Source organism: Guillardia theta (assembly GCF_000315625.1).
Source record: "Guillardia theta CCMP2712 unplaced genomic scaffold GUITHscaffold_75, whole genome shotgun sequence".
Taxonomy (NCBI): domain Eukaryota; class Cryptophyceae; order Pyrenomonadales; family Geminigeraceae; genus Guillardia; species Guillardia theta.
In genome coordinates this window covers 259,677-285,047 of record NW_005434599.1, presented here as the reverse complement: position 1 = coordinate 285,047, position 25,371 = coordinate 259,677, and the positions used below count along the sequence as shown (strand labels likewise).

At 55.1% G+C, this 25,371-nt stretch overlaps 8 protein-coding genes across 8 annotated transcripts; 5 read left to right on the top strand and 3 right to left on the bottom strand.

The window, feature by feature from the left end:
- The first annotated feature begins 792 nt into the window (after nucleotides 1-792).
- Nucleotides 793-1,716, top strand: GUITHDRAFT_154432 (hypothetical protein). Its single transcript, XM_005826413.1, has 5 exons — nucleotides 793-885; nucleotides 937-1,164; nucleotides 1,242-1,342; nucleotides 1,393-1,469; nucleotides 1,526-1,716. Exons 1-5 carry the CDS (start codon nucleotides 805-807, stop codon nucleotides 1,567-1,569), a joined length of 531 nt encoding a protein of 176 aa, XP_005826470.1. The 5' UTR covers nucleotides 793-804; the 3' UTR covers nucleotides 1,570-1,716.
- A 5-nt stretch (nucleotides 1,717-1,721) lies between these two features.
- On the bottom strand, nucleotides 1,722-2,902 carry GUITHDRAFT_114452 (hypothetical protein; the record flags this gene model as incomplete). The annotated part of the gene is made up of 8 exons (XM_005826412.1): nucleotides 1,722-1,780; nucleotides 1,827-1,926; nucleotides 1,975-2,031; nucleotides 2,093-2,140; nucleotides 2,196-2,244; nucleotides 2,298-2,326; nucleotides 2,373-2,440; nucleotides 2,482-2,902. The coding sequence occupies 8 exons, from the start codon at nucleotides 2,900-2,902 to the stop codon at nucleotides 1,722-1,724; spliced, it is 831 nt and encodes a 276-aa protein (XP_005826469.1).
- A 799-nt stretch (nucleotides 2,903-3,701) lies between these two features.
- GUITHDRAFT_143479 (hypothetical protein) lies at nucleotides 3,702-8,455 on the top strand (the record flags this gene model as incomplete). The annotated part of the gene is made up of 5 exons (XM_005826411.1): nucleotides 3,702-4,279; nucleotides 4,326-5,265; nucleotides 5,306-5,407; nucleotides 5,460-5,650; nucleotides 5,692-8,455. The coding sequence occupies 5 exons, from the start codon at nucleotides 3,702-3,704 to the stop codon at nucleotides 8,453-8,455; spliced, it is 4,575 nt and encodes a 1,524-aa protein (XP_005826468.1).
- A 1,729-nt stretch (nucleotides 8,456-10,184) lies between these two features.
- On the top strand, nucleotides 10,185-12,718 carry GUITHDRAFT_114450 (hypothetical protein; the record flags this gene model as incomplete). The annotated part of the gene is made up of 12 exons (XM_005826410.1): nucleotides 10,185-10,699; nucleotides 10,783-10,891; nucleotides 10,938-11,114; nucleotides 11,162-11,234; nucleotides 11,286-11,368; nucleotides 11,421-11,536; nucleotides 11,583-11,662; nucleotides 11,708-11,837; nucleotides 11,883-11,990; nucleotides 12,332-12,407; nucleotides 12,449-12,547; nucleotides 12,590-12,718. 12 exons carry the CDS (start codon nucleotides 10,185-10,187, stop codon nucleotides 12,716-12,718), a joined length of 1,695 nt encoding a protein of 564 aa, XP_005826467.1.
- Nucleotides 12,719-12,831: 113 nt separating this feature from the next.
- Nucleotides 12,832-18,426, bottom strand: GUITHDRAFT_114449 (hypothetical protein; the record flags this gene model as incomplete). Its single annotated transcript, XM_005826409.1, has 30 exons — nucleotides 12,832-12,891; nucleotides 12,941-13,100; nucleotides 13,146-13,253; nucleotides 13,300-13,454; nucleotides 13,500-13,571; nucleotides 13,621-13,674; nucleotides 13,723-13,797; nucleotides 13,853-13,908; nucleotides 13,953-14,063; nucleotides 14,144-14,226; nucleotides 14,297-14,730; nucleotides 14,776-14,838; nucleotides 14,888-14,944; nucleotides 15,010-15,090; nucleotides 15,142-15,360; nucleotides 15,411-15,524; nucleotides 15,576-15,653; nucleotides 15,716-15,821; nucleotides 15,871-15,988; nucleotides 16,044-16,102; nucleotides 16,146-16,231; nucleotides 16,278-16,742; nucleotides 16,792-16,862; nucleotides 16,909-16,945; nucleotides 16,995-17,039; nucleotides 17,085-17,167; nucleotides 17,217-17,251; nucleotides 17,302-17,416; nucleotides 17,496-17,514; nucleotides 17,563-18,426. 30 exons carry the CDS (start codon nucleotides 18,424-18,426, stop codon nucleotides 12,832-12,834), a joined length of 4,083 nt encoding a protein of 1,360 aa, XP_005826466.1.
- Nucleotides 18,427-18,895: 469 nt separating this feature from the next.
- GUITHDRAFT_154428 (hypothetical protein) lies at nucleotides 18,896-19,929 on the top strand. Its single transcript, XM_005826408.1, has 6 exons — nucleotides 18,896-19,109; nucleotides 19,169-19,213; nucleotides 19,344-19,402; nucleotides 19,450-19,512; nucleotides 19,562-19,645; nucleotides 19,704-19,929. Exons 1-6 carry the CDS (start codon nucleotides 18,936-18,938, stop codon nucleotides 19,765-19,767), a joined length of 489 nt encoding a protein of 162 aa, XP_005826465.1. The 5' UTR covers nucleotides 18,896-18,935; the 3' UTR covers nucleotides 19,768-19,929.
- An 814-nt stretch (nucleotides 19,930-20,743) lies between these two features.
- Nucleotides 20,744-21,889, top strand: GUITHDRAFT_143475 (hypothetical protein; the record flags this gene model as incomplete). The annotated part of the gene is made up of 1 exon (XM_005826407.1): nucleotides 20,744-21,889. One exon carries the CDS (start codon nucleotides 20,744-20,746, stop codon nucleotides 21,887-21,889), a length of 1,146 nt encoding a protein of 381 aa, XP_005826464.1.
- A 2,279-nt stretch (nucleotides 21,890-24,168) lies between these two features.
- GUITHDRAFT_76391 (hypothetical protein) lies at nucleotides 24,169-24,864 on the bottom strand (the record flags this gene model as incomplete). Its single annotated transcript, XM_005826406.1, has 1 exon — nucleotides 24,169-24,864. The coding sequence occupies one exon, from the start codon at nucleotides 24,862-24,864 to the stop codon at nucleotides 24,169-24,171; it is 696 nt and encodes a 231-aa protein (XP_005826463.1).
- Between the last annotated feature and the right edge of the window lie 507 nt (nucleotides 24,865-25,371).

Sequence of the window (25,371 nt, the reverse complement as noted above, 5' to 3'; positions counted from 1 at the left end):
TCTCCTGTCTTATCGACAAACTCTGTGTGTCCCGGGTTCCTCTGCATATGCAGCGTCTTCTCCGTATCGCTTCTGCATGGCTTCCCGCATGCTTTGCAAACAAGTTGGAGGACCTGGAGATCATGTCAGAGCAGCCTCATGCTGATTCACATCGAGCACAGGACCGGCTCCGTGCTCTCCTCGAAGTTTGTGTGGCCAGTGAGCTCTGCATGCGCTTGAGCCTCGTTGGCATCCTTGAGCTGCGATGCACATCATGATAACAAACACAGAACGTGAAATGAGAACGAGGAAAAGGAATGAAAAGCGTACGCGTAGAGGGAAGGAGGAGGGAAGGGAGGGAGGGAGGAGGGGTGGAGGAAAGGGAGGGAGGGAGGAGGAAAGGGAAGGAGGAGGGGTGGAGGGAAGGGAGGGAGGGAGGAGGGGTGGAGGAAAGGGAAGGAGGAGGGATGGATGGATGGAGGGAGGGAGGGAGGAAAGGGAGGGAGGAGGGGTGGAGGAAAGGGGAGGAGGAGGAGGGGTGGAGGAAAGGGAGGGAAGGAGGAGGGGTGGAGGAAAGGGAAGGAGGAGGGGTGGAGGGAAGGGAGGGAGGAGGAGGGGAGCTTGCCTGTGATCCGCAGTCAGCGCAACGAAGTGAAAGCGGTGGCATGACAGAACTTTCGAGAGTCTGTCGAGCAGGGGTGGTAAAGAGGGGTCAACAGGGGGTTACGGGTGGTGAAGGGAATGTTGGGCTGGAGGTGGGATGAGGGGGTGTGCCACATCATGCCGGGACTGGCCAGAGGAGAGGGGGCGAGGAGGGTGGCGAGGATGGCTTCGGCGCTCGTGATGGTGGTGCTGGCACAGCTCGGAGAGTCAGCGACGTCGAGCTTGAAGATGGAGGCACCTGAAGTCAGTCGAGATGAGCCTTGACTAGGTGAACCAAGATGACATGTGTTGCAGGAGAGTATGAAGCATCGGTTTGAAACCGTCAAAGCCAAGCACATCGCACGACAGCATGGCGTTTCAGCCGAGACACTCAAAAAGGATGCAGAAAATCAGCAGCACATTGCTCGATCGCATCACTCAGATGTGGAGGCAGCGAGCATGTCTCCGCACCTCTCCATGCATTCAACGAGAGGGCAGGAAGCTGGTCGGGGGATGCGCGGAAGACGGGGGAAGTTTCAGCAGGTGATTTCTTTTTCCCTCTCATGTGTTTGGTTTCATCTTCTTCTTGTCTTTCTTTCCAACCGCCCCTCTCTTTGCAGAGTGCGTATGGAGCACAGAAGCTGCCCCCTGATGAAGCCACACCGTTCTTCGATACATATGTCTTACACTACGCCTTTCCAACGATCGCGATTATTTGCACGTGAAGTTTTCGTGCGCATCTTGGTTCGTATCTTCTGATTTCTACTGCAGATGCTTAGCTTGCGTTCTGCTGCGCACCATGAAGATGTATCAGAAGGAGAGGTGGAAGGGGACATCATACTTCCACGGTGTCTAATCGACTTGATTTTCCTTCTTCATCCTCCTGACTTGTCAACTTGTTCAGGAGCTCGTCGCTCTGCTGAGTCTCTGCTGCCTGGGCTCAAGTAGCGATCGCGTGCGCGAACAAGACGGCCATGTGCTTGCGCTTATGAAACCATGGAAACGATTTTCTCGCGAGATCTCTTCGCCGGCTAACATAGCCTTGTTGCTTAGAGAAATCATTTTTGTTTCTAACACCAGTCAGAGTTTTCTTCTTATCGCTAGTCATCGCATAAGGCCACCCGCAATTTCTTCACTTCATCCGGACCGAACCCTATGCCTGTGCAACTCTCAGACGATGACAGAGCAGCCTCGATCTAACTTACTTTCCAAATATTTGGCGGCTCCTCCGTATTCCTCCTTGAGAAGTTTGATTGTTTGCTCCATGACCGCACGAGGTGCACGAAGAAACTTTTCAGGGTCCAGCTTCCGTATCGTTAGGAGAGTTATGGGAACAGGGATGTGATGTGCTACCTGCTCTTGTCTCAGCGCTCCAACCATGGCATTCTTGTCACCCAAGTTCGCATACACCTGAGCGACAGCAATTAAGACAGGCTTGCTTTCATCACAATCCGACGTCGTCTGACAGCACATAGTCATTCACTATAGCCTCGTTATCAACTCCCAAGACTGAGAGCACCTAATCATGAATGTCATGCAAAACCATCCACACGATCATCACCAAAGGAACGTACAAGCATTGCGATCAATCCTGTACGATCTTTCCCCGCAGTGCAATAGAACCTGAGATTCAAAGCTGTTTAAACCACCTGTCAACCTCTCGAAGTGCAACGCACGCAACAGGATGATTCGCCCGGTCCGACAACTGCTCGCCGTTAAAACGTCTCGGATCACTTTCCTCCCTGACTCACCACTTGCATGACCGCTTTGATGGAGGGACCTCCGTAGTCGAGAATCAATTCATTCAGCAGTGGCAGACCTAGACAGGCTTTAGGACGAGTCGCCCATCTCGAGCCAAACCTGCATTGTTGATGTACTCTATGAAGAATGATCGAGCTTTCGTATAGCTGACGGCCCTGTAGATTCCAGCTTTAATCTTCTTGCGCAGGCTCATCCGCTTGAAGACTCCTCGCTTGTAGATGGCCTCATCTATGACTGACAGCATGTGTCTCGCGCGCATTGGTTCCTTCGCCGGAGAAGAGGGAATGAGAGCTTTAGGCTTGCCGGTCTTCGACTTCTTGACTTCGTAAATAAGATCATCGTACTGCTGCCACACGCTGCTGTTGTATTTGACCGAGTCCATGCCGTACTCCTTCTCCGATCTCAAATCAATGAGAGTCTTGATATTCTCCACTATCAGACAAGCATCGCTCTCACTTGCTGTACCCACGCAAGCCGTTCTGAAAACTCTAGGAATGAAGCATGTTACATGCAAGCTCATGACAACGGATCGACTCTTTACCTTCCGGGCTTCACTGGAGAGTTAGTCACGGAGGACAAGTCTCGTATGTTTTGAACGCACTCAAGGTTTGGCACAAGGCTGCAGGCGAATGACTTGAGGCCTTCTGGTCTTCGAGGAGATCTCGAAGGTTGAAAGATCCGTAGAGACGGCCTGACAAAACCTCAGGTCGGATTGAGCGGACCTCGCAGAAACCTTTTTAAACTCTGACTGGCAACATGGAATGATACGGCCGGGACTGCAAACGGTTCAACTCTGTGAGGGGATGAACTGAGCAGCAGAAGAGGAAGCAAGTTGAAGACAAGCTTCATGGGCTGCGGCGCGCTGGATGACTCGAAGATCCTCGTCCTCGACCTCCTCCTGCCGCAAAATCTCCGGCTGAAAACCAAAAAACCTGACGGAGGCGAAGTGAAGAGGGGGGATGAGGGCTGGGATGAGGGAGGATGAAAAGGGATGAGGGGGGATGAGGGCAAGAGGGCAGTGAGCGGTATGAGGGAGATGAGTCTCAACAGTTCTGGTCGACTGGGTCAAAGTTTGAACTAGAGAAATGCGAGTTGAGACTGACGGAAACGAGCGAGGGGAGGGGAGGAGAGGGGAGGGGAGGGGAGGAGAGGAGAGGAGAGGAGAGGAGAGGAGAGGAGAGGAGAGGAGAGGAGAGGAGAGGAGAGGAGAGGAGAGGAGAGGAGAGGAGAGGAGAGGAGATGAGAGAGGAGATACTCGATAACACTAGTGACAGTAACTAACTGACTGCCCACCGTCTCAGGCCCGGCAACTTTGAAATATGGCGTCGGAGCGACCCACGTGGATGTCTGAGTGGCCGCCCCCTGTCTCTCATGATCCTTTCCCCTACGAGCCAGACTCGCTTCTCCTCGTCAAGCATACTAGTACTCTCTCGCCTCACACGCCTCCTTCCTTGTACCCCCCACAACAGGTCCGGGTGGAGAAGCTGGACTCCGACACCCAGAAGAGGTACCAGCCTCTCGCTGCCCGCGAGCCTTTTTTGACCCTTAGCAGGGAGGAGATGGATCCGTACATCGCCAAGATGCGCAGCAGCTTGCAGGCCCTTGAGATGTACACGGAGCATCTAAGAACTTCCCTGATGGACTCCGAGAACCCGATAGCTAGCAGAGAGGTGGAGGAGGGCAACGTGGAGGAAGAGCAGAAGTTTCAGAGCCAGTTCGACAGTTACATGAAGGATCTCATCGCACAAAGCTCTCTGAATTACACCAGTTACGAGCTGGTCGACCCCAACAGCGTCAGCGATGCGATGAAGGCAGCGAGCAAGCGGAGCGAGTGGGCGAGGTTTGTTATGACGTTGGACTTTGACTTCGAGGAGCTGGTGCCCTTAGAACCTCGCAAGTGAGAGGTTTGAAGTGTGAGGGGGAGTTGCATGACTATTGAGCAGGAGGGCGACGCTCAAGCAAGACCTTCAGTTCTGCATCGCAGTGGCAGCAAACCTTGACGCTGAGAGGGTGAAAGTGTTGACGCTCAAGGAAGGCTCAGTGCTGGTTGAGTTCAGCGTGAGGCCTGACAGCCGAGCAAGAGACGCGAGAGAGCAAACAACCATCCTCAGGGAACTCCAAGAGAGTATCCGAGACGAAAGTTGCCTCTTACGTTTCAAGTATCGCGCTATCAAAATAAGCTTCGCTGAAGATAAGCAGCTTGAGCAGAACGAAGCTAAAGCCTCGTCCATCAATGAGCGGAAAGAGCGCAGCTTGACTAAGAGCCTCTTCGGGCCGGCCCGGCAAGGCAAGGAGGCTGCTGCAGAATCCTCGACAGGCAAAAGAGCTGGAGGGATGGAGCAGGAGCGCTCGAGCAGCATGTCTGATGTACATGTAGACTTTGACGAGCACCCGTCCGCCATCCTCCACGTCCGTCTAGTCAAGGCCTCCCACCTCCCAACGTTGGAATGGACGAGAGCGTTCTGTGTGTTGAAACTTCAAGACTCTTCCGCCTGCGCGTGGACCAGCAGCGAACAGCTCGAGCATACCAGCCTCCTTCCCTGCTCAAGTGAGCGAGTCAGCGTGATTGCACAGGGAGAGCACGCAAAGTTCGAGGAAGACTTCACCTTCGGCGTGTCGGAGAGCCGGGAGACAACGCTGAGCGTGCGGATGTTTCACAAAGGTTTCATCGCGACGGAGCTGATCGGCGAAGTGCTGGTCCCTCTTTCCTCCCTCCTCTCCGCCCCTCGCTCGCTCTCCTCGCCCTCTTCTCCTCACTCCTCCTGGTTCCCCTTGAAAACTTTGGCGGGGGGGGACGTCAAACACAGCTCGGGTGTTCGAAGCGAGCTCAAGCTTGAGTTCAGCTGGACTCGACCAGTACCGGAGCACCTGCGAGTGCTGAAGGTGGGAGGAGAGAAGCTGGCGGCGTCTGAGCTTGCAGCAGGAGCAGCTTATGAAGCTCGTGGGAGAGGAGGAGGCCGCTCAGCCGGACTGGCAGCCTCGGGTGTTTGTTCTCGATCCCTTTTCTCGCTTCCTGTATGAGTACGTGGGCAAGGCAAAGTCTCTTCTCCTTCTCTCCCTCTCTGAACGCCCAGCAGGTTCCCGTCGGCATTTTGAATCTCCACGGTTCGAAAGTTTCCCAAGTGTCTTCCGACACCTTCCGTGTCTCCTCCGGTCCCTCCGCTCTCACTTGTCGCACGACCAGCAAAAATGCTCTTCGCATGTGGGTAGAGGGGTTGAAGCTTGCCTCCTCCCCCCTCAAGCAGCCGTCAGCGTCGCGAAGCTGGAGGTCAGGGAACTTGTCTTGATCTTCTTCTCAACCAGCCGCAGGTGGCCGATCCTCCTGGCCGCTTTCTTGCTCGTGGGCCTCGCCATCGGTCTCTGTGTGTGGAAGCTCGTGTTCTCCTCTTCGCCTCCTCCTCCTCCTCTCACGTGGACAATCTGCGGCGTTGGGGAGAGCGAGTGCGAGGCCTGTCGCTGCTTCTCTCGCTGCTTGTTTGCCACCTCGCTAGGATTTCAGCTCCCCACGACCCAGCAGGACCTCATCTGCTCTGTGCTCTGCGCATGTTCCGTGCCGCCTCGTCGGAGGGGATGCGGGGATGGCGTGCGGCAGAACAAGAGCCTGGAGGCCCTCGGCGTTCGCTTCTCTTCCTTCGAGGAGTGTGACGACGGCAACAACCAGAACCAGGACGGATGCAGCGCGACCTGCCAGCTCGAGAGCTACATGAAGACAGACGCGCTTGACCTCGTCCCTCCCCAGCTCGGCCTCTCACTGTGCGGCAACTCTCACACCCTCGCCTCTTGTGAGTCTGCCTGCCTGCTGTCCTCCAGCTGCCAGTGTATCTCCTACGGGGGGGGTTGGTGCCACCTCTTCTCCAACTGCTCCTCCCTCCTCCCGGCAGCCTCCCTCAGCGCTCGCCCTGGCCTTGCAGATCCCTGGCAGGAGATGGAGTTCGCGTGCGGCGAAGGGAAGTACGTTGCCAGTCAGCAGAGTGCAGACGTGAGGGGGACCATCATGCTGGTGGGGATCACGAACCTGCAGGATCAAGACATACGTCTGCTTGCTGCTGCCTTCCAGAACCGCTCGCTTGCTCCGGTCGCCTACTCCTTCCAGCTGATCTCCTTCCTGCAGGGCTCTGTTTCCACTCAAGATGCCTTGCCGGCAAGGAGGAAGGAAGCGTTCGAGTTGCGAGCCAGCATCCCGGTCGTCTTCCTTCGCTTCAAGGTCACCGTCAGCACCTCCTTCGGACTCACTATCCGGTCTGCTGTCATCAACTTCGTCAACGCGGGGGAGGAAGGGCTCGCTGGGTATCTAAAGCTTCATGGCATGCGCTCCTTGCTCAACGCCATCTGGCCCCCGAGCAATCCTCTCCCTGCTGTCTTCCCTTCCCCCGCCTCGTACTCGGGCTCATCGACGCTGCTCCTCAAGCAGCCCTGGCGCTGCTACCCCGGGGGAAATCGATTTGCCCCTTCCTCTACTGCTGACCTCTGCTGCGCAAACGTGTCGCAAGTGTGCCATCCCCCTGCCTTATGCTACGTCTCCTCAGCTGATGCCTTCCTTTGTATCCCCAAGCGCGAGCCGCGAGCCCCGACAGACCTCGGGTCCACTGCGATGGACCAGCAGGTGAAGCTTGTGTGGAGGAGCCCGGTAGACACGGGAGGGCTTGCGATCAGCGGGTATGCGGTGGAGCAAGCGGAGTTTGCGATCGGGGACAGCAGCTACCGATGGGTCACGAGGAGCACAGGGAGCAACGCGACATCAATCCTGGTCTCGAATCTCAACAACTTCATCTCCTACTACTTCAGAGTCGCTGCCATCAATCAGCTGGGGTCGAGCTCGACTATTAGGACAAGCCTTCCCATCAAACCCACGGTCACAGTCCCCGACAGGCCTCAGGCAGGACGGGCCAAAGCTGGTCACCTGCGCGCGTGGTTGGCGTGGGATCCCCCCAGCAAGGACGGAGGGTCGCCCATCCTCAGCTACCTCCTCTACATCACCAACAAGACCAGCCCTCTCGGCAGCTGGGCTCTGCTTCAGCCCGGTCCCACCCTGCAGGTCGGGGTGCTGCCGCCTGGAGGAGCGGACGACTATCCGATCACTGCGACAACATCGAGACGTCGATCGCCTCCTCCCCTCCGCTCCTCCTCTTCTCAGACCCTTCGCTTTCTCGTCACTGGCGATCAGAATCAACGCCCTCTCCTCACTGGCATCCAGTACGCCTTCGCCCTGGTCGCTCAGAATGCGCAGGGCGGCTCCCAGCCGTCCAGCTACGTTCTTGTCACCCCGGGCTTCGAGCCTCCAGCTGCTGTCACGGACCTCAGCGCTCTCTGCCATGGCGCAGGCGCAGCGGGTAGCTGCCAGTCGGGGCAGGTAGGGGACACGGAGGTGAGCATCGGGTGGAGACCTCCGTCGGAGGACGGGGGTCAGGCGATCGTGAGCTACAGCGTGGAGCTGAGCATCAACATGAGCTTCTCCCTCCTCGAGTTGCAGCTGCTCGTGCCAGCCAACGAGACTTCGAGGAGCATTGGGAGCCTCGTCAACGGCATCGGCTACTTCGTGCGCGTGCGAGCGATCAACGGGGTGGGGGAGGGACCAGCAGCGATCATGGGGCCTCTCGTTCCCACCGCCTGCATCCCGTTTGGCACCCAATGCACCTCCTGCTCCCAGCCCTTCCTGCAGGTGTGGGGGCAGTGCTCCTTGCCAGCTTGCTTCCAGCAGGGGAACTCCACCAAGGACACGAGGTTGCTGGACTGCAGCACGGCTGGGTGCAAGCTGCAGGTTCAGCACGACGGGACATGGGGTTACGTGGGTCCGAGTGACTTCTCGCAGCGCTCAGCTGAAGTCGCTTGCCGGTCGCTGGGGCTGCGAGCTCGACCAGTGGTCTGCGGAGGAGCAGCCTGCGGGTCTGTGGTGGAGGAGAAGCTGGGGAGCGAGGCGCGCGTGTGGCTGGAGGGCGTGCAGTGCACGGGGAGCGAAGTTTCCGTCGTCGACTGCCCTGCGTCTCAGATGCCTGACAACACTGGAGCTCTGACAAAGTGGGGAGGACTGACCTCCTCCACCGTCGTCGGCCTCTGTTGCTGGCCGGATCTCTAGATCAAGACAAGAATGGGGATGATGGTGCAGGTGCGGAGGAGAAGGAGAGGAGGAGGAGAGGAGGAGCGTAGCTTTATGCTTCAAGGATCTCGCTTAGTGCGCGGGTCAGGGTGTGTGACGGGTCGAAACTGGAGGAGGCAGTGAGTCGGTAGTGCTCATACAGTACAGCAGGCACCTCAACGTTGGTGCTGTTCGCTTGCTCCTTGAACTGCAGCAGAGCGTTGAGCCCTGAGAGCGCCTGACTGCGATACACCAGCAGCTTCTTCTCGCTCGTTTCTTCCCTGTGCTCCTGCACCCAATGTTGACTAAGAGAGCAAGCAATGAAAGCGGGAAGGATGAGAGGAAAGGGGGGAAGAAGACAGAAGGAGGGAGGGAGGGAGATTTCCCACTTGTCGTTCACCTTGAAGTCAGCACGGATGTCCTGGTAGATTGCTTGTCTTTTCTTGCTCGGATAAACTTGCGCTGCTCTCAGCAGCTGCCGGTACACTGATCTACCCTGCTGCCATGGCAACTCCAGCGTATGTGCTCCCTCACCAGTGGTTGACAAGCTCCTGCACCGCTGAAGGCCTTGAAAGAGACTGCGACACCTGAGGAGCTGCTGCTAGTGCTCATGTTAACCCGCTGACTTCTCATGGCATGCCGCCTCCTCTCCTGCTTTCCTCGTTTGCTGTATCTTTCTTGTTCCATCTTCTTTCCTTCTACTCTATCCAGACCCCCGCTCACCTGCTCCCTGTTGATAACACACGCCCCGGGCACCACATTATGAGCATAGTCGCTCTTGCCTCCTCTCTCAACCCCTAACCTTCTCTCCTGATCTTCATCTCCCCTACCCCTCAACAATGTCGGTCTGCTTCTATCATCTCCTCCTCCTCCTCCTCCCCCCCCCCCCTCACCTTGTCTCTTTCATCTCTGATCCTCTCTTCCCCTCGTTTCGATAACATCTTTTCTTCTTCTTCTCTCTTCCCTTCTATTTCTTCTCTCCCCCTCTTCTTCTTTTTTTTTTTCCTCCCCCCCCCCCCCCCCCCCCCCCCCCTCCTCCTCCTCCTCCTCCTCCTCCTCCTTCTCTTCTTTCTCTCTTTCACCTCGCTTGCACGCAAACTCACTTGCATGGTCGGCTGCGAAAACCTGCAAACACAGAAAGCGAGGCGAGCCCGATCACTGAGCAACTGCTGCCCTTTCCTCGCTAGTTCATCCTCTATTTAATTTTCTTCTTTTCTTACTGTCCTCTCAAACCATAATAAAGGGATTGTACCGTTAGGTCGCCTCCAAACAAGAGGGTGGGGGTGATCACTCTAGGGTATATTTTGAAAGAATTTATAGTAGACAAGGGGGGTAGGGGTACAAAGATAACAAGGTGGGGTACTCTTTTTGATTGTGAGCCCACAGTTCCCGAGTCCGATGGTCAAAGGGTAGGGTCATCCAACATATCAAAAGCAGGGGTAGGCTTCGAAGGTAGGGTGGGTAGTCCCGAAATTTGAAGGGTGGGGTCATAGCTCCGGGTCAAAGCATCGACATGGCGCGTACCGTTGTAGAGATGAAGAGGAGCAGGGGGATGGGGGGATCCTTCCTTCCTCCCTCCTCTCCTGCTGGAAGAGCAAGCATCCAACGCCCTCTGTCTGCCTCCTCTGGCAGTGTTGTGAGCAGATTGTTCGAGCACAGCCCTCGTCAGCTGAGAACCGCCCGGGAGCGCCTCGAAGAAGCTCGAGGAAGCGACGGGCGTGGGAAGAAGATGCACGCACCTGCTGACCCTCACAGCATAGGACGAACGAGATCCGAAGCTGAGGTAAGGCCAGAGGCAGGAAAGGGAAGGAAAGCTGTGGAAGGAGCAGGACTAAGCGCTGGCAAGCTTGACGGGGCTGGAGCTTCAGTGAAGGTGGAAAGGAATGAGGAGGCGAAAAGAGCGATCAGAGGGGAGATGGTGCGATCTTCTCTGGGAGCAAACGGAGGATTTCTTGTCGGGCATGGAGAGGAGGAGAAAAGGAAGATCATGTCGCAGGAAGTGATGATGAGTATCAAAGGACATATGACGGGTGCCGCTATTTTGGATGACGGCGTCAAAGTGGAGGGTCAGCGAGCAAGAGCATCAGTGGCATCTGCGCCAAAAGGCTACATCACAGACATGAAGTCGCTTCTGGGGGGAGAGGACGCGAGCTTCAAACCTGCCCGACGGCAGATCGAGCATAGAGGAGTTACGATGTTGGAAGTGGAAGTGGGCGTGCCAGCGACTTTAGATCGATACGGCAGGTGTGTGCATGTATTCAGCATATGTGTGGAGACTGAGAGAAGCAAATCGACTTGCTGTTTGGGTTCTGATCTGTTTGTCGTAGACCATGGACTCAGAAGCAACGGCAGCACTTCAATCAGCTTCAGCAGGACACTAAGACTGCGAATGTTGCTCGTCATGTTGCAGAAATTCATCGGTTCGAGTCCCACGAGGTTGCTAGCTGAAGCGATGTAGGGAGGTCCTGAGGTCTCTGAGCAGGTTGAGGGGCAGCGAAGGATCCGTACGCAGGGCTCGCATCCTGTATCGGCTGAGAACCCGATGCATCAACCGACGTCGGTGGTGAAGGTCGAGAAAGCAAGCAACGAGATCGACACTCTCATCGACCCTTTCGGAGCTTTGGGCATGTGCGATGCTTCCCGGCAGAAGGGAAAAAAAGTAGGACGATGAGAAGCCCCTGGCAGGATAGCTCATGTCTCGTGCAGGCGGATTACGTGAAGGCCTCTTGCGCTCCCTGGGAGTCGGAATCGAATGTCGACACGGCCATGCAGAGTGCAGGTGAATGCGAGAGAAAGACTGAGAGGAGGACTGATGATCGCTGGGCTACAGAGGTCTCGAGAGAACTCTCCAAGTCAAGAAGCTCAACCACAACGGGATTGTTTAGACAGAGGCAGCACGTCAAACTTGAGAACGTCAGGATCTCGTTTGATGGCGAGAGCATAAGCAACTGAGATGTCAAGACAGGTTCCTGCTGGTAGCTACGCAGAGCTTGAGATCAAAAAGCATGTCTCTCTGCTTCCCCCGTGGGAGCAACAAAGTGCCGACGAGTCGAGTCGAGTCAGTCACTTCCTGCAAGTCAGGTGTCACGCTATCGTTCGTGTCTTGTCTTGTCTCACAGTTTTTTAGTCAAGGCCTCCCCTCTAGATACGTCTCCTCTTCCGTCGAGGGTCTCTCGAAGTTCTCCAAGGGCATCGCCACTTTTCATGGTAGTGACGCCCGTCGTCATCTCTGCTCAATGCCGTTTCTTGCAGACGGCCAGGAGCCAAGGAAGTTGGGGGTCGAAGGAGCGCCGTGGCTCTCCGACAAGAGCATGGATGTCGGCATCCCGCAGTGTGAAGACTGGAACTCGCTCTCTGTTGAGCTCACATCGGGGAAGCGAAGGTCTCTTTGTCGTTAGCTGAACGAAAGAGCTGAGGGCAGCTGCAGGCAAAGACGATCGATCTCATCGATCAAATGGGATGAAGAAGCTGCGGGCAAGCCCATAGAGGTTGATGGGTCCTGCATCCCTGGCTCCTCATGGATGTCCAAGCACAGGTAATCCATGCTTCTCATTTCCTCCCCCTCCCTGCCCCTTCCCCTCCAGTTTGCTTGCGCTGTTCCCTTGCGCTTGTTCCGCCTCTTCACTTTCTCCTTCAGCTCTGCAGGAGAAATGTCTGTCGACTGTCAGGAGCCTCCGGTCGTCGCGCAGCAGCACAGGGGCAAGTGGGGAGGCTACTCGACCCCGGGACGTCCAGCTGGTTTGCCGTTAGAGCAGAAGGGGGCAGGTGACATCAGGGATGCGAGAAGACTCGAGAGACTGAGCCTGCCTCAGACACCAGCCGGTCTTCCTCTGCTCCGCGTCAGCGGGGCTCATCGAGGCCCTCGTGGTGGGGCAGCTACGACCCTTCCTCCGACACCGAGGACGATGTCGGGCGTCCTCGCAGCCGTACGTCCACACCGAGAAGAGCAGCGGTGAGTCTTGAGGCTGCGGCGAGAGCTGAGCCATGAGGCAGACATCTGCTCCCTCGAGCAGAGAAGCGACGCCCCAGCGAGCGCGACCTGACGGGGACTTGCTGGCATGGGATCAGGAGAGTTCGACGGTGGAGACGCCGGTGAGGGATGAAGGTTGTGGGCGTCGCTGACGTGAAGGTCAGAGGACGGGCAAGAAGCTCTTCAACCAACGCAACTCGTGGGACATCGACAGCATGACCTCCAAGGGACGAGCGCCCAGCGCCTTTCGGGCCTCGACCTCCAGCTTGGTTGCTCCCTACGCCACAGATTGACACTGCTCCCCCCGCCGTTCCTTCTCTCTTCTGCTGACCCCCCCCCCCCCGCTCCCTCTGCCTCTTTTCCCTTAAGTGAAAGTGAAGTAGGCAAGTCTTTCCTTCCTCTTCATCTACACCAAGTGAAAGTCACTCTCGTACTCCACTGCCAGCGTCATCTTGCTAACCAGCACCTGCAACAGACCTCAGCAGAAGCTCAGCAACAGTCCAGCTCTAGTTCACCTCCTTGCTGGGATAGAGCGGAAGATCCAGCTGGAAGCCGCACGTGTGGGCGACGGGAAGCCTGTCGCGGTGCTCGAGGTCTGGGTCGCTCTGGATGGTGAACACGTGCGGCATCTGCGAGAAGCCTCCCGGGGGGGGGCGAACCATCCCAGTCGTCCAGCTGGGCAGCTGGTCAGGGAAAGAAGGAGGGGGGAGGGTGAGAGACCTGAGGAGCTTCCTCCGCCAGCTCTGGTTGCTCTCCTCGACGAACTCCCAGAACCAAGAAGGCTGCGGCGCCTCCCTGTCGAACCCTTTGGTCGTGCTGTTCGCCATCCTGAGCAGCAGGGTCAGCTAGAGGTCAGCTGGGCTCGTCGAGGCACCAGTCATCCACGTCGATGTGCGCTTCGCCCGCGATGCACTTCTCGAGGTCTCGAAGCACGTCAGGCCGCGAGCAGCAGCGACGAGACTCACCGAGGGGATTGAGAAACTTGCCGAGGATGGAGGGAGGAGCAAGCTCGTGAAACCCTTGCCGTATCTACATGACACGTCAGCAACCCGCGACTCGTCCAGGTCTCTCCACCTTCGCCATCTGCTCGGTGACATCCTCCACCATCTCCTTGTGGCACACCAGGTCCACGTAGTCCTTGAGCGTCTGCTCGACAACTTCACACACGCGTCGCCCCTGCCGCACCTCCTCGCACCTCAGCAGCGACCAGCTCGTCTGCTCCGAACCCTCCCAGCACTTCACTCTCAACCTGCTCGCCCAGTGACTTCCAGGCTCCTCACGGAACTTCAGGCACAACCTGAGAAAGGGAGGACATCGGGACCCCCAGCAGGGGAGCAACGCGAGCTTCTTTGCTCGTTGTCACGAATCGCATCTACACGCTTGCATCAGCCGGCATGGGGCCATGAGCAAGGGCCACGAGCTCGCACCTGTCCTTCATCAACCCATCTCTGCAAGTCTTCTCGTCCGAGAGAGAGCAGCTTTGCTGGAGCTTCGGGTCAGACCGGCAGGGCAACGGGGGCGAGTCACCGAGCTTGAAGTACTCCGCAGGGTTCGACTGCAGCAGATCCTCCAGCCCCGGCTGCTCCACGTCACTCCATCTCACCGAGTCGACAAACTGATAGACGTCGCGCACAACATCTGTCACATTTTATCAGCCTCCCTCACCTCTCAGTCCCTCATTCGTCTGTCAGTTCCTCTCTCTCGGTTCGCTCCAGTACCTGGAAAGGGACAAGAATCTGCCAGGCTGCTCGAGCACCCGTACCGACACTTCCCGTCATCTACGCCCAAGTGCGAAGAATGTCTGGAAGACAAGCAGTGAGAGGCGCACAGGAGGGTTGAGGTGGAGGGGTGGGGGTGGGGGGTCAACGTACCGGCGCTGGCTCAAAAGGTCCCAACGAGTCTCGTCCGGGTTGATGTGAAATGATCGGCCTTCGTCCACCACCAGCACGCCAGGCACCTCGTGGGCCCGCAGATGCGCCGCATCCTGTCGGATCATCGTCGCATTCGACCCCTCGAGCACAAGATCGCAGGGCTCGAAGTTTTCTGCCTGCAAACTTGAGTTCGCCTCACAGCAATCGATCTCGCTCCATCCCGTGCTCTGGTCCAGTTTGATATCATCTGATTTCTGCTTGTCGACCTCTTCTGTCTCAGTCTGACTCTTGCTCTGGGTGGTTGCAAACTTGTTTTCAATCTCCACGTCTAGCTCAACTTCGACTGTGTCCTGCTCCCAGTCACTCTCTGGTGCTTTCCTCCGCAGCAACGAGCAAAAGCAGAAATGGCTCGACTGGACCACCGAGTATGGAATCTACTGAAGCTTCAGTCGCGCTTTGAGAATACAAGGATCGTCGACCTGCCACTTCTTCGTGAGGCTGATCAAACTTCCTATCTGAGCCAGGTACTCCGTATTGTAGACCTGGAACACCATCAGCCCTCAAGAGAGAATGGAGGTTGCTTGTCTGCACCTCATACTTCTTGGAGTGAGAGACCAACTTGGAGATATCAGAAGAATCGTCGAAATCCTGTCGTCTTGCTCACCAGCGTTCAAGAGAGGGAGGCTGTTGGCAATTCAAGGAGTGAAGCTTACGGTCAGGTTCTTTGGTTTGAAGATGATTGCACATTTCGGGAGGTAAGCCTCGCCTTTGCTGAAGAACATCTCTAGAAAGTCCTGCGGGGTTCAGCTATCAGTCAACCCTGCCCTTGAGCCTTGTCCGCTCACCTTCCGATGCGGCATGCCTTCCAGCACCCAGCCTCTCTCATGGCGGCGGCGTTGCTTCAACTTGTTGTAGAGGATGGAAAGGAGGATGGTCGTGAGTTGCTTCCTGGTGTCTTCACATCTCATAACGTCAAAACTTTCTGACTCATTGAGAAAGGGAAAGCTGTGAAGCCTCTTGTCGGCCCAGAGTTTCTCCTTTCCGTGTAGCACGCAGAAGATGAACTGAAGTCCAGGAGATCAGCGAGTCAAGCAGAGCAGTTCGTCGCCTTCACCTCTGCCGATTCATGGCACGACAACTTCGAGTCAAAGATGTTCCGTATGATACGCCTCAGAGCATTTCCTTCAGGCGTCGAATGCGCCAGGTGATGTCTGATCAGCTTGAGAACCTGAAAGGTCAAGATTGTCAGACAGCACGGCGAAGAGAACGAGAGCAGGACCATGATGTGACGGAGCTTGTAACGATTGGCGATGAATTCACATTCTGCACTTGAATTCATCTGCGTGGGAGCAAAGGCCTGCAACCCAGGACAGTCAGGGACTTGCCGGATATAGCCAGTGAGAGGGCGGCAGCTCATACAATGACTTTGAGGTTGTCGCGGATCATCAGAAACTTGTAGAAGGCGGAATCCATGTTCACTCCAAGCACATCTCCTGAGATGAGCGCAAGGGCCATCAGTCTCCCCCTGGAGCATCAGTAAGGCTCTCGGTCAGCAAGACAATCGGCTGGCAGACATGAACTTGTAGTAGCGATCGTTCCAAGTCGAGTCGTGTTCCGCTTCATGCGAGCCATCCGAATAAGACAACAGCCCCGGAGCTGGATTGATGATCAGCTTCCCTGTCGCTTCCCCGCCTACACGTCGCACTCAGGGTCATTCTCACAGCAAAAGGAAGCGACTCGCGTTTACCATTGCCAAACACAGCCAGCACAAGGCCGAACCTCGGATCGAAGAGCTCTTGCGCCACTCTATCTCCCTGGTCAGAGCGAAAACTCCCCACATCATGCTGACCTTGCAATCCACGAGCGACGAACTCCTCCCCAATCAGCTCCATCCTGCCCCTCTAGACGGACAAAAATTGGCCGATTGACGAGGACCTGGATTCTCAGGATCAGCATTACAGCTTCCAAGATCATCGCCAACCTCTGCAGGAATAGCTTCTAGCAGCAGGAACGTGGAAGCAAGCACATTATTTGGATCAACCACCAAGGACAAAGGGTTGTGGTCTGCGAAGTTGCGAGTCCTGAGGTACATGGTTCTCATTGCCTGCATCTTGTTGATGAAGTTGGGCGAATGATCTGCATGCTCAGGACCGTTGTAATAATCTGACAAGCTTGTCGTTAACTGGTTTGAGATGTCATTGACATCTTCGTCTCTCTCCCTCGTCATGGGATTGTCAGTAACTTCATCCACAGAGTCGAAGGTCCCGTCTTCGGTGACGATCTGATTTTGATCAGGCGTATCGCTCCCGTACGCCATGCGGAACCAGGTCCTTCGAACGTCGTCTGACCTGAAACGTACAAGCGGCAGCCTGAGAGCCCGTGCCCGATCACCACTGTTCCTGAGCAGCCTCTGACGGTTGAGGAATTTTCCATGGTCGACCAGAAGCTTGCATGAAAGTCAGAGAGCACGTGAAGTGTGGGGGAACTTGTGGTACCTGATGGCACTGAGCTGCGACACTGCAAGCCACAACGGCAAGACTAGATGGGAATGACAGTCTCGCACGACCTGCGATCAATCACGCGAATGAAGAAAGGAGTCGAAAGAACGAGACCAGCGTTGATCGCTGAGAAGATTGTTGCCGGGAGAACCTGCAAGGTTTTCAATCAGAAGTTCACAATCACTTGACACGCGAAATACCGGTATCCAGCCCCATCGTATTCCGAACCAGCTCATCATGATTTCCTGGGCACGAATAAGCTTGATTTCGGTCCCTAACTCAGACACAACCTTGTTCAAACGTGAAGTATAGCGAAGACAGAATTTGGGAATTGCTATGAGCATAGCTGCAGACATTCCCTTGTAAAGTGATCCTGTGACAATCGTGAACAAAGCAAACGTCGAGTCAAAAACACTATCTACCTAATCCTTCCCCCCGGATTTGTCTGCCAACGTACCTACACCCATCACAGTCATGTATGAAGGAGAATCGAGAGATCAAACATACCGAAAGAATTGAAATAAAGACAGTGGATGAGGAGAATTCTTTTCTACGCTCATCCTTCTTTCAATGACGCAGAGCGGATACGACAAGGAGGTGCCCACCAGCACATTAACCAAGCCTATTGTAACCAAGACAGTGAGAAGCAACGAAAATCAAGGTCAGTTTCAAAGCAAAGAGTCTCAAGAAGTCTATAATACCTGCAACAAGCCTCTCCAGCTGTCGAACTTAAAGTCAGAGAGAATTGATACAGCGTTCAGAAATCACCTGTTCTGCATAAAAGCCTCTATGCCTTCGTTGTCTAAGCGAACGAAAGAATCGTCGAATTCTTTCTTCGATTCTCATCTTTCTTATCCTCTCCATTATGAGAAAGCTAAAGAATCTGGGAAGCAGCCCAGAAAAGAGATTTGATCCGTCCTTGCCTTTGAACGACAGGATCAACAAGTCCCAGAGTTTGCTAGGAGTTTCTCTCGCTAGATCCGAGTGCACCAATCGAATTGAAACCACACGCAAGGGATGCGTGATAAGCGGAACCACCATGAAGGCCCTGGGACAATGTATGTGCACAAGCTGCGACAAGCAAAGTGATAGCACAGGCCTTAGCGCCCTATTCCACACATCGTTCTTCGCAGCAATAAATTCAAGCTCTTCTGGTGTTGGTGGATATGCAGGGAATGTGGCAGTGAAACGATCGATAACATTGGACAGAGTGATTTCACAGTCCTCGAGAGTGTTTGCGTTTGAAGCTCTATCACATTCGTCCGATGCATTGATTGTCAAGCATTCAACGTCTTCTTTGTGGAACCAGTCGCATGTTGCTGTTTGAAGCTGCATAAGAGCTACCTCAGCTATCCATATTTCGTTGGAGATGACTTGCACGGACGTCTGAAGAGCCAAGGCGAGGCCTATCCTAGTGAGCAGCAGCCACAAGGCCGAGTGCCATGTTACATGCGTGTCGTGATCAGTGGAATCGAGGTCCCCAGGCTGACCTTCATCGGGCAGCACGACGCCTGCTGGCTCCTCCACAGGTGAGAGAGGAGGATCGTAATCTACATCCAGGAGCGGGGGATGCTCCTCCATGCGCCCCCGCGGTGGCGGCGCCATGACCAGCGCAGCCGAAGCGTGCGCCATGGCAGCCGCAGGGGGGGATGGCCCGCTTCAAGGGAAGCAACAGAATCATGTAGGGTAGGGTGGGGTGGGGGCTACAGGGTTGTCATAAGGGTGAATAAGAGGGAAAATGAGGGGTAGTGACGATGGTGTAATCGATTGCGTGTTGGGACATGGCGGGGTGGTATGAGGTGTTACACTAGCTAGGGGGTGCAAAACAGGAAAGGAGGGGGTGGGTACAAACATTCATTATGATCCAACCTGGTAGGGGTAGTATATATAGGTGGATCTCTAGAAGAAATCCGCAAAGAGGAGGTAGGGGTAGCTAGGTAGGTAGGTAGGGGTACCTGTGGAAGGGGTGGGGTGGAATGATCCATGATGACCACAAAAAGCCTTATAAAAGTGCAGGGTGTAACCGATTTCAACGTTCAATTGAGTGGTTACAGAATCTCCATTTTGTAACGGTTTGTCTGTTCGAGGGGGCGTTTGCCATGGCGGAATCAAAGGCGACGGTAGCGGTTACGTTAGCGGCGATGGCGATGGTTGCCATGATCTTCGCAGTTGCCTCGTATGGGAGAAGCACAAGGCCCATGGAAAGAATAGCGGGTTATGCTCGTGCACATTCTCCTCGCAATGTCGGGATCCTCCGGGGGCAGCGGCTTGCGGCGGCTGCTCCGTTGCCTCCGTTTCTCCCGCCTTACGCGTCGGTACGGAGCTTGCTTTACCTCTCGCTCTATTCGTATCATATAATCATTGCTACTATTAGGTCGGGCCTGTTGTGATGACTCCATCGGTTGTTCCTGGAACTGCGGTAAGGCTTGCGTTTGCGTGAAAGCGGATTCGTGGGGGAACATACCATGTTTTCATCGATCTCTTCGCACTCCACTCATTGATGAAGCAATTCAAACAAAGCACGAATAATTGGTCTTCATCCTTTATAGGTCGTGGTCCCCATTTGTGATGACTTTGGGTGCTATTCGTTGGATGCTTGTGTTGATAGGTAAAGCAGCGCATGGAGGTTGACTGGGCGAGTTGACCTTGGGACAGATATGATTTCAGATCACGGTATGGGGGTTGTGAGGTGTATGCCGATTGGACAAAAAGGATGGGGCAAGTGCAAGCCTCGATCGATGGCTTGTGCCTAACAATCTTGGGGCAGGTATTGCGACGATGACGTAGACGCCTTTGGAGTGCCGGCATCCCAAGCTTGTCCTGTTTCCTGTGATACATGCTCGATCGGAATGTGAGTTGATCTTGGAAGCTCGTGCGGCACACATGTAGCATACTGAAGTGTTCTCAAGGTGCTTCGAGTACACCACGAATGAGATCCGTTCGTGCAGTGGGATGTATGGACAGGACGCGTGAGGCTGCAGCTTTGACTCTGCTTGGACGTCATCATGATGGGGCTGGCGAGAAAGCAACATCCAACATGTTGCGTGCGAGATGGTTAACGTGAAATCAGCGAAACTCGATGTAAATTGACAGGGTGGGGTTTAATGGTGTTAGACTAAAACTTAGTTGGCCTACCTCGCGTAGTCTCCGGTACAGTTCCAGAGGTTGGGAGGGACGTAGACGTGAGGGTGAGAGTTGTTGGTCGCATTGTCAGTACACTACGAGGTGAGCACAGGAGAGGAGAGCACGTGGAGACAAGAGGTGGAGGAGGGAAGGAGAGGGACAGACAAGGAGGGGTGCAGCGCGAGACCTCAGGTAAGAACCAGAGGAAGGGGGAGGAGGAGGACGAGGAGGAGCAGGAGGAGCAGGAGCAGGAGCAGGAGCAGGAGCAGGAGGAGGGTCGCGCTTTTCGTATGCCGAGCTCGCCTCAGAATTAGGGGTACAAAATGTGTCTGTTATGCCTTGCCAAGTTGCTCTCTAGTATTTTCGTTGGAGATGACTTGCACGGACGTCTGAAGAGCCAAGGCGAGGCCCGGTATCCTAGTGAGCAGCAGCCACAAGGCCGAGTGCCATGTGGTTAGGATGGGGTGAATCAAAAGGGAAAATTAACTTAACTTTGAGTAAAGTGTCAGAGTATCAACACGTGCCTCGCGCTGAGTCCCGGTAAAGTTCGGAGCAGGCTGACTCATAGCGGCGGGCCTAGTAGCGCCCACCCCACTGAGCAGCCGCGCGGACGGCCCGGACAGCCTGTCCAGACGGTTTGCGCCGCACGATAACGGACACCGGTAGGATCGGTGGAAAATGTAACCGGCTGACCGGGGGCCTATATAGGTCGAAATCGGTCGGAGCCTTACCGGAAGCTATGGAAGCAATGCTGACTTCAGGTGGGTTGCCAAGCGATATTACAAGGTGTGTAGTAGTGTCTTGCCGTGAGCAGTGATTAAGCTCGATGCCTAGCATTGCTCGCATGCCGGTGACTGTCAATGTCACGACGAAGAGAAGCATTGTAAGCTGCGCGGACCCTGTTGCACTCGACGCCTCGATGTCGGCCTGCGCTGGCAGTGATCCACTCAAAGGTGAGTTGCCAGGGAAGAAGAAGAAGGCGAGGACAATCCGGTCTGAGCTTCTCGTGTCTTCTGTCTCTTCAAAAACGACCATCAAGCTTCATCAGCTGCCAAGTCCTTCTTATCTGAACGAGTGCCTACTGCAAAGGTACGGAGCAAAGTCGAAGGTGGTGGATTTTTTTGCTGGATCAGGTTGGGATGGACTCGTCCCGCAGGTTGATCCCCTCTATCATCTTCCAGAGAAGAGACAGCTCCGCAAGCGAGGACAGCTAATGAGCATGTTACGAGCCATCTCCGTCATGATCTTGTCTGCCCCCTCCCAGGGCACCTCCAAGCGGCTCGTAGATTTCTGCGGGGGCGCAGGTCATGTCGGGTTGCTGGTTGCTTACCTCTTCTCGGAATGGGAAGTTGTGTGTGTCGACCGCAACCCTATCAGTATTGACTTGGGGATCCGTCGAGCACAGGAAGCGAGTTTGTCCAATTTTCGGACTGTCTTAGGAGACGTGCTGGCATATGAAGAGAACTTTGACATCGGCACTTCTCTGCACGCGTGCGGAGCAGCTTCAGATTATGCAATCAAGATGTGCGAGAAGCGTTCTGCTGGCTTGATTGTGGCTTCCTGCTGTGTCGGGAAGATCTGTGCGATTAGCAAACGAGCCCGAGAAAGCGACAGCCCCGAGCAGCTTCTATGGAAACAGCCAAAGAGCCTTGAGCTTCAAACTTCGCTCGCAGAACATGCTCGTGCGACTACTGGAAAAGAAGATCGTGATTTCATGGATCACTGCTTCGACAAGCTGACCAGATTTGCTGACTCATCTGAATCCACCCACTTCACATCACTTGCAAAATATTTGGTCGAGTTGGACCGGCTCAAGGCAGTTGAGGATCGCGGGTATACTGGAGTTCTCTGTAAAATGGAACCCACTTCTTCAACTCCCAAGAACGACATCGTGATCGCCTGGCCACCTCATTTCAACATCGACAAAAATGCTTTCGGAGAAGTCAGAATTGTAGAGACACAACCAACCTAGGATCGAGGTTTGCTCATCGCATTCTTGATCAAGATGGAGGAAGCTGAATTTTTGTGGTTCTACACGTGGTAGTAAATAATTTTTCAAACAGATGTTCAGCGGCCTGATGAAGTAAATAGTCTTTCAAACAAATGTTCAGCGGCCTGATGAAGTAGGCTTACCTCACCATGCAGATGAGAAAGCATACTAGAATGTGTTGAGTATTGAATTCAATAAAAGCTCGAGCCCAGCACGGGTGCTTAAGCAACTGCCTTCTCCCTGTGTCTGAAAGAAACTTCTTCATCAGACCGGGACCAATGAATCTGAGAGCTTCCGTCCCAGCACTTGATTATTGCAGAGCAGAGCTCGACGTAGGATCGGTAGTTACCCGTGAGATGGATAAACTCTGAGGAAGACACGCTGCCCAGCTGCTCTGTAGTTTCTCCATCGCTGCAAGTCAGGCACAACCCCCAATTAACACTATACCGCTAGCGGTCCCTCGTAGTCCTTGTACATCCCCATGTCGCAGAATGTGCAGTACTCGGTCCCAATTCCCGCGAAACCAGTCTGGCACCTAGAGTCACCAAGAGCCTTCCTGCCGAAGAGGTCATGTTCTGGGGGCAGGGAGTGCAACCATCATTGACGGCACGTGGAACCATGTTGCACTGGCATTGGGGTGGTACTGGATGCAGGAATCCGCAGTTTTTGTAGGGGACAGGAGGGCAGAGCGACAGGGCCCGCCGTCCGTTCCGTTGTAACCGGCAGAGCACAGGCAGTCGCTCTGGGTGACCCCCTCGGTGGTGGAACCCGAGGGACAGGACAGGCACTCCTCCTCGTTGGAAATGGGGCGAAAGATGTCAGCGGGCCACTACTCGCACTCCGTCCAGCAGTAGGCAACCCATATCCAGCGAAGCAGTGGCAGTCGTCATAGCAGGTGAGGTCCTCCACGGTGGTGCAGTAGGACACGGCAACCCGCATTCCAGGCAGGTCAGCGTCTGGATGCAGTAGATGAACCCCTTGTTGCAGATCACGCAAGTCGTCCCGAGCTTGGCACGGGATATAACATCACACTGGCACTCGTAGACGGATATCAAGCCCCGGGGGAGGTAGAGAAGGAAGGGCAGGAGTTACAGCCTGCCTCTTCCTCTCGTCGTAGGTGTTGGGAGGCCCCCTGGGTCTGGTAGTGCCCGAGGGTGCAAACACAGTCCCCAGAGTCATTCCTCGCAGTTGCAAGGGTGGTGCTGTTGGCGGGGCATGGGACACACGCCGAAGGCCCTCGGATCTCCTTGTAGGACCCCAACGACACTTGATGTACATCGGCATTGCATATTGAGACGTGAGGAGACAAAAGATACAATTTCAGCTGTTTTTGTAGCTGAAAGGGCAGCCTATGCACACCCCAATCGTCCGGCATGTACCTTCGGAGCTTCTTCTGCCTTCGAAAAGCCATGATGGTGGGACTGGACACAGCGGGGGCCTCTGTTCGTCTCTAACTGCCTTGCTGAGAGTCATACAAGAGCACGGAGACAGAGAGACTCAAACTGAACTGAAGCCTTCACCTCTATGCCTTGTTGTCTGCCTGACAATCGTGGTACGGAGCATGCAGCAGCCACAATTCTTCTCTCATGCTCCTGGGCCTGAATCCATATCGTTTCCTCCCTTTCCCCGAACAGCTCCCACCCTACAGAGCCGCAGAGAATCGAGCGTGAATCGGCGGGGCAATCCCAACGGATGATCTACCGTCACACTTCAACCCACAGCACAAAATTTGGCATTCTTTCACGAAGTCCTGCCCCTCCAGCTTCTGCTTGAGATTGACCTTGGGACAGATATGATTTCAGATCACGGTATGGGGGTTGTGAGGTGTATGCCGATTGGACAAAAAGGATGGGGCAAGTGCAAGCCTCGATCGATGGCTTGTGCCTAACAATCTTGGGGCAGGTATTGCGACGATGACGTAGACGCCTTTGGAGTGCCGGCATCCCAAGCTTGTCCTGTTTCCTGTGATACATGCTCGATCGGAATGTGAGTTGATCTTGGAAGCTCGTGCGGCACACATGTACTGAAGTGTCTTCAAGGTGCTTCGAGTACACCACGAATGAGATCCGTTCGTGCAGTGGGATGTATGGACAGGACGCGTGAGGCTGCAGCTTTGACTCTGCTTGGACGTCATCATGATGGGGCTTGCGAGAAAGCAACATCCAACATGTTGCGTGCGAGATGGTTAACGTGAAATCAGTCAAACTCGATGTAAATTGACAGGGTGGGGTTTAATGGTGTTGGACTAAAACTTAGTTGGCCTACCTCGCGTAGTCTCCGGTACAGTTCCAGAGGTTGGGAGGGACGTAGACGTGAGGGTGAGAGTTGTTGGTCGCATTGTTCATCTCTCCTATCCCGCATCCCATCTTGGTGTTGAGGAAGGCAACGTTAGCACACGCAAGGAGAGGGTCTCTGCCGTAGACGGCTATCCCGTTGATGTAATACCCGACGAAGAACATCTGCGTGCCTCTCGACCAGTACGGCTCGAACCTGGCCAGCATCGCCACCAGCCAGGCGACGAACCAGTGATGCAGATGAAAGGCGGGGTCAGCGATCTGAGGGAAGAGAAAGAGGAGGAAGCCAAGGATAGCGTCGCTGAGGAGGGTCGACAGCCTGCCTGTCCTACGAGCATGGATGAAATGAGCAAAGAGTGCGGCAGCTACCAGAAGTAGCTCGACGCTCGCAAACAGCCAGGTGGCGATGGACCAGCGGCAGTACATCTCGAACAAGGACAAGGACACCCGCGCAAACCGAAGCTCGTCAACCGCCGACGGGTATATGGAGCCGAGGAGGCACGGGAGGATGAGGGAGAGCTGATCCACGCCTCTCCTCGTGTGCATCCGCCCGACTAGAAAGATGACGAGCAGGTCCACACTGAAGGCTCCCCAGAAGTGAAGAAAGAAGAGGCTCATGTTGTACTTCTCCTCACACGACCAGCCTGGAATGCTGCAGCTCATCTTCTGAGCCGCAAACAAGATGGCTGTGGCCACCAGGAGCAGCTTCAAGAACTTGGTCCTCATCTCGTCGATACCCAGCGACGACAAGCAATCGTCATGCACAAAGTTCTTGAACACCCAGCGATCTTCTTCTCGGACGTGCTCTCGCTTCTCTCGACTCTCCGTACGCTCACCATCGTCAAGAAGCCGCAGCTTCGCCATGTCGGATGAAGCATGCCGACAGTCAGCAAGAGAGAGCATCCCTCGCTGTCAGTACACTACGAGGCGAGCGCAGGAGAGGAGAGCACGTGGAGACAAGAGGTGGAGGAGGGAAGGAGAGGGACAGACAAGGAGGGGTGCAGCGCGAGACCTCAGGTAAGAACCAGCGTCAGAGGGAGGAGGAGGAGGAGGAGGAGGAGGAGGAGGAGGAGGAGGAGGAGGAGGAGGAGGAGGAGGAGGAGGAGGAGGAGGAGGAGGAGGAGGAGGAGGAGGAGGAGGAGGAGGAGGAGGAGGAGGTCGGTACGGTAC